Source organism: Hylobates moloch, unplaced genomic scaffold (assembly GCF_009828535.3).
Source record: "Hylobates moloch isolate HMO894 unplaced genomic scaffold, HMol_V3 SCAFFOLD_768, whole genome shotgun sequence".
Taxonomy (NCBI): Eukaryota; Metazoa; Chordata; class Mammalia; order Primates; family Hylobatidae; genus Hylobates; species Hylobates moloch.
This window is the reverse complement of record NW_026653043.1, coordinates 8,806-17,600: the sequence shown is the minus strand read 5'-3', so window position 1 is coordinate 17,600 and position 8,795 is coordinate 8,806. Positions and strand designations below refer to the sequence as shown.

Below are 8,795 nucleotides of genomic sequence, written 5' to 3'. Positions count from 1 at the left end.
AAATTCAGTCAGCGCAAATAAATAGAATAGATTCTTTAGCTCCACTCCAACTTTTAATTTTTGCCACTGCACATTCTCCAACCGGCATCATTGTTCAAAATACTGATCTTGTGGAGTGGTCATTCCTTCCTCACAGTACAATTAAGACTTTTACATTGTACTTGGACCAAATAGCTACATTAATTGGTCAGACAAGATTACGAATAATAAAATTGTGTGGTAACGACCCAGACAAAATAGTTGTTCCTTTAACCAAGGAACAAGTTAAACAAGCCTTTATCAATTCTGGTGCATGGCAAATTGGCCTTGCTGATTTTGTGGGAATTATTGATAATCACTACCCAAAAACAAAAATCTTCCAGTTTTTAAAATTGACTACTTGGATCTTACCTAAAATTACCAGACATGAACCTTTAGAAAATGCTCTGACAGTATTTACTGATGGTTCCAGCAATGGAAAAGCGGCTTACACAGGGCCAAAGGAGCGAGTAATCAAAACTCAATATCAATCAGCTCAGAGGGCAGAGTTGTTTGCAGTCATTACAGTGTTAGAAGATTTTAATCAACCTGTTAATATTATATCAGATTCTGCATATGTAGTACAGGCTACAAGGGATGTTGAGACAGCTCTAATTAAATATAGCATGGATGATCAGTTAAACCAGCTGTTCAATTTATTACAACAAACTGTAAGAAAAAGGAATTTCCCATTTTATATCACTCATATTCGAGCACATACTAATTTACCAGGACCTTTAACTGAAGCAAATAAAAAAGCTGACTTACTGGTATCCTCTGCATTCATAAAAGCACAAGAACTTCATGCTTTGACTCATGTAAATGCAGCAGGGTTAAAAAACAAATTTGATGTCACGTGGAAACAGGCAAAAAATATTGTACAACATTGTACCCAGTGTCAAGTACTACACCTGCCCACCCAAGAGGCAGGAGTTAATCCCAGAGGTCTGTGTCCTAACGCATTATGGCAAATAGATGTTACCCATGTACCTTCATTTAGAAAATTATCATATGTTCATGTAACAGTTGATACTTATTCACATTTCATATGGGCAACATGCCAGACAGGAGAAAGTACTTCCCATGTTAAAAAACATTTATTATCTTGTTTTGCTGTGATGGGAGTTCCAGAAAAAATTAAAACTGACAATGGACCAGGTTATTGTAGTAAAGCTTTCCAAAAATTCTTAAATCAGTGGAATATTACACATACAACAGGAATTCCTTATAATTCCCAAAGACAGGCCATAGTTGAAAGAACTAATAGAACACTCAAAACTCAGTTAGTTAAACAAAAAAAAGGGGGAGACAGTAAGGAGTGTACCTCTCCTCAGATGCAGCTTAATCTAGCACTCTATACTTTAAATTTTTTAAACATTTATAGAAATCAGACTACTACTTCTGCAGAACAACATCTTACAGGTAAAAAGAACAGTCCACATGAAGGAAAACTGATTTGGTGGAAAGACAACAAAAATAGGACATGGGAGATAGGGAAGGTGATAACCTGGGGAAGAGGTTTTGCTTGTGTTTCACCAGGAGAAAATCAGCTTCCTGTTTGGATACCCACTAGACATTTGAAGTTCTACAATGAACCCATCGGAGATGCAAAGAAAAGCGCCTCCACGGAGACGGAAACACCGCAATCGGACACCATTGACTCGCAGGATGAATCAAGTGGTGATATTAGAAAAACAGATGAAGTCACCACGCACCAAGAAGGCAGAGCTGCCAACCTGGGCACAGTTAAAGAAGCTGACACTGTTAGCTAGAAAAAGCCTAGCTAGCACAAAGGTGACACAAACCTCAGAAAAAATGCTGTTTGCAGCTTTAATGGTTGTATCAACGGTGGTAAGTCTCCCCATGCCTGCAGGAGCAGCTGCAGCTAATTATACCTACTGGGCCTATGTGCCTTTCCCGCCCTTAATTCGGGCAGTCACTTGGATGGATAATCCCATTGAAGTATATGTTAATAATAGTGTGTGGGTAGCTGGTCCCACAGATGATCGTTGCCCTGCAAAACCGGAGGAAGAAGGAATGATGATAAATATTTCCATTGGGTATCGTTATCCTCCTATATGTCTCGGGAGAGCACCAGGATGTTTAATGCCTGCTATCCAAAATTGGTTGGTAGAAGTACCTACTCTCAATCCCACCAGTAGATTTACTTATCATATGGTAAGCGGTATGTCACTCAAACCACAGGTAAACTATATACAAGACTTCTCTTATCAAAGATCATTAAAATTTAGGCCAAAAGGAAAACCTTGCCCCAAGGAGATTTCCATAGAAAAAAAAGATTTAGTTTGGGAAGAATGTGTGGCCGATAGTGCCGTGATTTTACAAAACAACACATTTGGAACTGTTATAGATTAGGCACCTCGAGGTCAATTCTACCACGATTGCACAGGACAAACTCAATTCTGTCCCAGTGCACTAGTGAGTCCAGCTGTTGATAGTGACTTAACAGAAAATTTAGACAAACATAGGCACAAAAAATTTCAGTCTTTCTACCCTTGGAAATGGGGAGAAAAGGGAACCTCTACTCCAAGACCAAAAATAATAAGTCCAGTTTTTGGTCCTGAACATCCAGAATTATGGAGGCTTACTGTGGCTTCATACCACCTTAGAATTTGGTCTGGGAACCAAACTATAGAAACAAGAGATTATAAAGCATTTTACTCTATCAACCTAAATTCCAGTCTAACAGTTCCTTTACTAAGTTGTGTAAAACCCCCTTATATGTTAGTCATAGGAAATGTAGTTATTAAACCAGACTCCCAAACTATAACATGTGAAAATTGCAGATTGTTTACTTGCATTGATTCAACTTTTGATTGGCAGCACCGTATTCTGCTTGTGAGAGCAAGAGAAGGCGTGTGGATCCCTGTGTCCATGGATCGACCATGGGAGGCCTCGCCATCCATTCATATTTTGACTGAAGTATTAAAAGGCATTTTAAATAGATCCAAAAGATTCATTTTTACTTTAATTGCAGTGATTATGGGATTAATTGCAGTCACAGCTACAGCCGCTGTGGCAGGAGTCGCATTGCACTCTTCTGTGCAGACAGTAAGCTTTGTTGACAATTGGCAAAAGAATTCCACAAGGTTGTGGAATTCACAATCTGGTATCGATCAAAAATTGGCTAATCAAATTAATGACCTTAGACAAACTGTCATTTGGATGGGAGATAGGCTCATGAGCTTGGAACATCGTTTCCAGTTACAGTGTGACTGGAATACGTCCGATTTTTGTATTACACCCCAAGTTTATAATGAGTCTAGACATCACTGGGACATGGTAAGACGCCATTTACAGGGAAGAGAAGATAATCTCACTTTAGACATTTCCAAATTAAAAGAACAAATTTTTGAAGCCTCTCAGAGTCACTTAAATATTGTGCCTGGAGCTGAGGCGTTAGATCAAGTGGCAAAAAATCTTTATGGATTAAACCCCACGACTTGGATTAAGTCTATCGGAAACTCTACTGCAGTAAACTTTGGAATTATGTGTCTCTGTTTAATCGGTTTGTTTTTAGTGTGCCGGACCAGTCGAAGAATCCTGCGCCAAAATCGAGAGAACGAACAAGCCTCCATCGCCATGGCACATTTATATAGAGGGAAAGGGAGGGAGAATGTTGCGGAAAGTCAGGGACCTTGAACTGAGGGACTGGCTGAAGCCACAGCAGAAAAACATAACATATGAAGATTTCACGGACATTTTATTAGTTCTCCAAAATTTATACTTTTGTAATTTCTTATGTCTTTACTGTAATCTCTTAATCCCATCATTTTCTTTGTACGCTGAGGAGGATATATGTCACCTCAGGACCCTGTGATGATTGCCTTAACTACACAAATTGTTTGTAGAGGACGTGTGTTTAAACAATACGAAAACTGGGCATCTGGAAAAAAGAGCGGGATAACAGCGGTGTTCAGGAAACAAGGGAGGTAACCTTGAACTGGCCGCCGGTGAGCCGGACGGAACAGAGCCATATCTTTTCTCCTTTTGCACACAAGTAGGAGAGATATCGCTGAATTCTTTTTCTCAGCAAGGAATATCCCTGAGAAAGAGAATGCGCTCTAAGAGTAGGCCTATAAACGACCCCCTTGGAGTTGTGCCGCCTTTTACGGTTGAAGCCGAAGGGATGAAATAAGCCCCGGCCTCCTGTAGTGCTCCCAGGCTTATTAGGATGAAGAAATTCCCACCTAATAAATTTTGGCCAGTCAGGTTGTCTGCTCTCAAACCCTATTTCCTGATAAAATGTTATCAATGACTATGCGTGCCCAAAAATTTCGTTGGCAATTTTAATTTCAATTTTAACACCATCCTGTGAACTCATCCTGCCTCCACTTGCTTTGTGATATTCGATTACCTTGTGAAGTATGTAATCTCGGTATCGTAATGACAATGGTAGTTTTGTTGAAAAGAAAAGGGGGAAATGTGGGGAAAAGAAAGAGAGATCAGCCTGTTACTGTGTCTATATAGAAGGAAGTAGACATAAGAGACTCCATTTAGTTCTGTATTTGAGATGCTGTTAATCTGTGACCCTACCCCCAACCTTGTCCTTGCAAGAGACATGTGCTGTGGTGACTTAAGGTTAAAAGGACTTTGGGCGGTGCAGATGTGCTTTGTTAAACAAGTGCCTAAAGGCTGCTTATGGTTAAAGGTCATCACCATCCTCTTAAATCTAGAAAAAAAGAAGAACATTCCTCTCCTGCCCATCCCTGGGCGATGGATGGAGCAATACTGCCAGAAGGTTTATGGAGATGTTCGCATATGCATCTCAAAGGCACAGCATTTTCTTTTGAACTTACTTATGTTGCAAGGCCTATTGCCCAGTCACTCCCTTATCTTTTTGATGGTAAAGATAATTATCAATAAATACTAAGGGAACTCAGAGGCCGGTGCCGGTGTGGGTCCTCTGTAAGCACAGCACCGGTCCCCTGGGCCCCGCTTTTCTTTCTCTACACTTTGTCTCTGTGTCTTATTCCTTTTCTCAAGTCTTTCGTCCCACCTAACGAGAAGCACCCACAGGTGTGGAGGGGCAGGCCACCCCTTCATCTGGTGCCCAACGTGGAGGCTTTTCTCTAAGGTGAAGGTACGCTGGAGCGTGGTCATTGAGGACAAGTCGACGAGAGACTCCCGAGTACGTCTACAGTCAGCCTTGCGGTAAGCTTGTGCGCTCGGAAGAACCTAGGGTAACAATGGGGCAAACTAAAAGTAAATATGCCTCTTATCGCAGCTTTATAAAAATTCTCTTAAAAAGAGGGGGAGTTAAAGTGTCTACCAAAAATCTAAATACGCTCTTTCAAACAATAGAACAGTTTTGTCCATGGTTTCCAGAACAGGGAACTTTAGATCTAAAAGATTGGGAAAAAATTGGCAAAGAATTAAAACAAGCAAGTAGGGAAGGTAAAATCATTCCACTTACAGTATGGAATGATTGGGTCATTATTAAAGTAGCTTTAGAACCGCTGCAAACAGAAGAAGATAGCGTTCCAGTTTCCGATGTCCCTAAAAGCTGTGCAGTAGATTGTGAAAAAGAGGCAGGGATAGAGTCCCGGAAAAGAAAAGAAAGTTCACACTGTAAATGTGTAGCAGAGCCGGTAATGGCTCGGTCAACGCAAAATGTTGACAATAATCAATTACAGGAGGTAATATATCCTGAAACGTTAAAATTAGAGGAAAAATATCTAGAATTGATAGAGCCATCAGAGTCTAAACCACGAGGGCCAACTCCTCTTACAACAGCTCAGATGCCTGCAACCTTAGAACCTCAAATGCAGGTTAAACAAGTACAAACTCCAAAAAAAGATCAAGTAGAAAAAGATAGAGTCTCTGTCACGGCAATGCCAATCCAAATACAGTGTCCACAATATCAGCAGGTAGAAAGTAAGATCCAGCCGCCAGTAGCCTATCAATACTGGCCGCCAGCTGATCTGCAGTATTGGCAGCCTCCAGAAAATCCGTATGGACAGCCAGGAGCATTTCCAGTGCCACAGGGCAGGGTGCCATATCCTCAGCCGCCCACCATGAGACTTAATCCTACAGCACCGCCTAGTACACAGGGTAGTGCAATACATAAAATTATTGATGAGGCAAGAAAACAGGGAGATATTGAGGCGTGGCAACTCCCAGTAATATTAGAAGCAAGGCCACCTGGAGAAGGGGCCCAAGAGGGAGAGCCTCCCGTAGCTGAAGCCAGATATCAGTCCTTTTCTATAAATATGCTAAAAGAGATGAAAGAAGGAGTAAAACAGTATGGACCCAACTCTCCTTACATGAGAACATTATTAGATTCCATTGCTCATGGACATAGACTCATTCCTTATGATTGGGAGATTCTGGCAAAATCATCACTCTCACCCTCTCAATTTTTACAATTTAAGACTTGGTGGATTGATGGGGCACAAGTACAGGTCCAAAGAAATAGGACTGCCAATCCTCCAATTAACATAGATGCAGATCAACTATTAGGAATAGGTCAAAATTGGAGCACTGTTGACCAACAAGCAATAATGCCAAATGAGGCCATTGAGCAAATCAGGGCTATCTGCCTTAGGGCCTGGGAGAAAATCCAAGACCCAGGAACCGCCTGCCCTTCCTTTAATACAATAAGACAAGGCTCTAAAGAGCCATACCCTGATTTTGTAGCAAGACTTCAAGATGCTGCTCAAAAGTCAATTACCGATGAGAATGCCCGTAAAGTCATAGTGGAGTTGATGGCATATGAAAACGCCAATCCGGATTGTCAATCAGCCATTAAGCCATTAAAAGGAAAGGTTCCCGCAGGATCAGATGTAATCTCAGAGTATGTTAAAGCATGCGATGGAATTGGAGGAGCTATGCATAAAGCTATGCTTATGGCTCAGGCAATCACAGGAGTTGCTTTAGGAGGACAAGTGAAAACATTTGGGGGAAAATGTTATAATTGTGGTCAAATTGGTCATCTAAAAAAGAATTGCCTAGTCACAAATAAGCCAAATGTAACTACTCAAGCTACTACAACAACAGATAAAGGGCCACCTGGCCTATGTCCAAGATGTAAAAGGGGAAAACATTGGGGTAATCAATGTCGTTCTAAATTTGATAAAAATGGGCAACCACTGTCGGGAAACGAGAGGAGGGGCCAGCCTCAGGCCCCGCAACAAACTGGGGCGTTCCAAATTCAACCCTTTGTTCCTCAGGGTTTTCAGGAACAACAACCCCCACTGTCGCAAGTATCTCAGGGAATAAGCCAGTTCAATTATCCCCCGCCACAACTGGCAGTGCAGCAGTAGATTTGTGTACTTTACAAGCAGTCTCTCTGCTTCCAGGGGAGCCTCCACAAAAAATCCCCACAGGGGTATACGGCCCATTGCCTGAGGGGACTGTAGGACTAATCTTAGGAAGATCAAGTTTAAATCTAAAAGGAGTTCAAATTCATACTGGTATGGTTAATTCAGACTATGAAGGCGAAATTCAATTGGTTATTAGTTCCTCAGTTCCTTGGAGTGCCAGTCCAGGAGACAGGATCGCTCAATTATTACTCCTACCTTATATTAAAATTGGAAACAGTGAGATAAAAAGAACAGGAGGGTTCGGAAGCACTGATCTGGCAGGAAAGGCTGCATACTGGGCAAGTCTGGTCTCTAAGAGCAGACCTGTGTGTAAGGCCATTATTCAAGGAAAACAGTTTGAAGGGTTGGTAGACACAGGAGCAGATATCTCTGTAATTGCTTTAAATCAGTGGCCAAAAAATTGGCCTAAACAAAAGGCTGTAACAAGACTTGTCGGCGTAGGCACAGCTTCAGAAGTGTATGAAAGTACAATGATTTTACATTGTTTAGGGCCAGATAATCAAGAAAGTACTGTTCAGCCAATGATTACTTCAATTCCTGTTAATCTATGGGGTCGAGATTTGTTACAACAATGGGGTGCAGAAATCATTATGCCCGCTCCATTATACAGCCCCATGAGTCAAAAAATCATGACTAAGATGGGATATATACCAGGGAAAGGATTAGGAAAAAATGAAAATGGCATTAAAGTCCCAATTGAGACTAAGAAAAATCAACAAAGAAAAGGAATAGGGTATCCTTTTTAGGGGCGGCCACTGTAGAGCCTCCTAAACCCATTCCATTAAATTGGAAAGCAGAAAAACCGGTATGGGTAAATCAGTGGCCGCTACCAAAGCAAAAACTGGAGGCTTTACACTTATTAGCAAAGGAACAATTAGAAAAGGGACACATTGAGCCTTCATTCTCACCCTGGAATTCTCCTGTATTTGTAATTCAGAAAAAGTCAGGCAAATGGCGTATGTTAATGGACTTAAGAGCCATAAACGCTGTAATTCAACCCATGGGGCCTCTCCAACCTGGATTGCACTCTCCGGCCATGATCCCAAAAGACTGGCCTTTAATTATAATTGATCTTAAGGATTGCTTTTTTACCATTCCTCTGGCAGAGCAAGATTGTGAAAAATTTGCCTTTACTATACCAGCCATAAATAATAAAGAACCAGCCACCAGGTTTCAGTGGAAAGTATTACCTCAGGGAATGCTTAATAGTCCAACTATTTGTCAAACTTTCGTAGGTCAAGTCCTTCAACCAGTTAGAGACAAATTTTCAGATTGTTATATCATTCACTATATTGATGATATTTTATGTGCTGCAGAAACAAGAGACAAATTAATTGACTGTTACACATTTCTGCAAGCAGAGGTTGCCAACGCGGGACTAACAATAGCATCTGATAAGATCCAAACCTCTGATCCTTTTCATTATTTGGG

The 8,795-nt window shown here is 41.1% G+C and overlaps 1 protein-coding gene and 1 pseudogene across 1 annotated transcript; both read left to right on the top strand.

Moving 5' to 3' along the window:
* The first annotated feature begins 1,264 nt into the window (after positions 1 to 1,264).
* Positions 1,265 to 5,197, top strand: LOC116464469 (endogenous retrovirus group K member 8 Rec protein-like). Its single transcript, XM_058435076.1, has 3 exons — positions 1,265 to 1,812; positions 3,560 to 3,667; positions 5,117 to 5,197. Exons 1-3 carry the CDS (start codon positions 1,609 to 1,611, stop codon positions 5,195 to 5,197), a joined length of 393 nt encoding a protein of 130 aa, XP_058291059.1. The 5' UTR covers positions 1,265 to 1,608.
* On the top strand, positions 4,530 to 8,435 carry LOC131382666 (endogenous retrovirus group K member 8 Gag polyprotein-like; annotated as a pseudogene).
* The last annotated feature ends 360 nt before the right edge of the window (positions 8,436 to 8,795 follow it).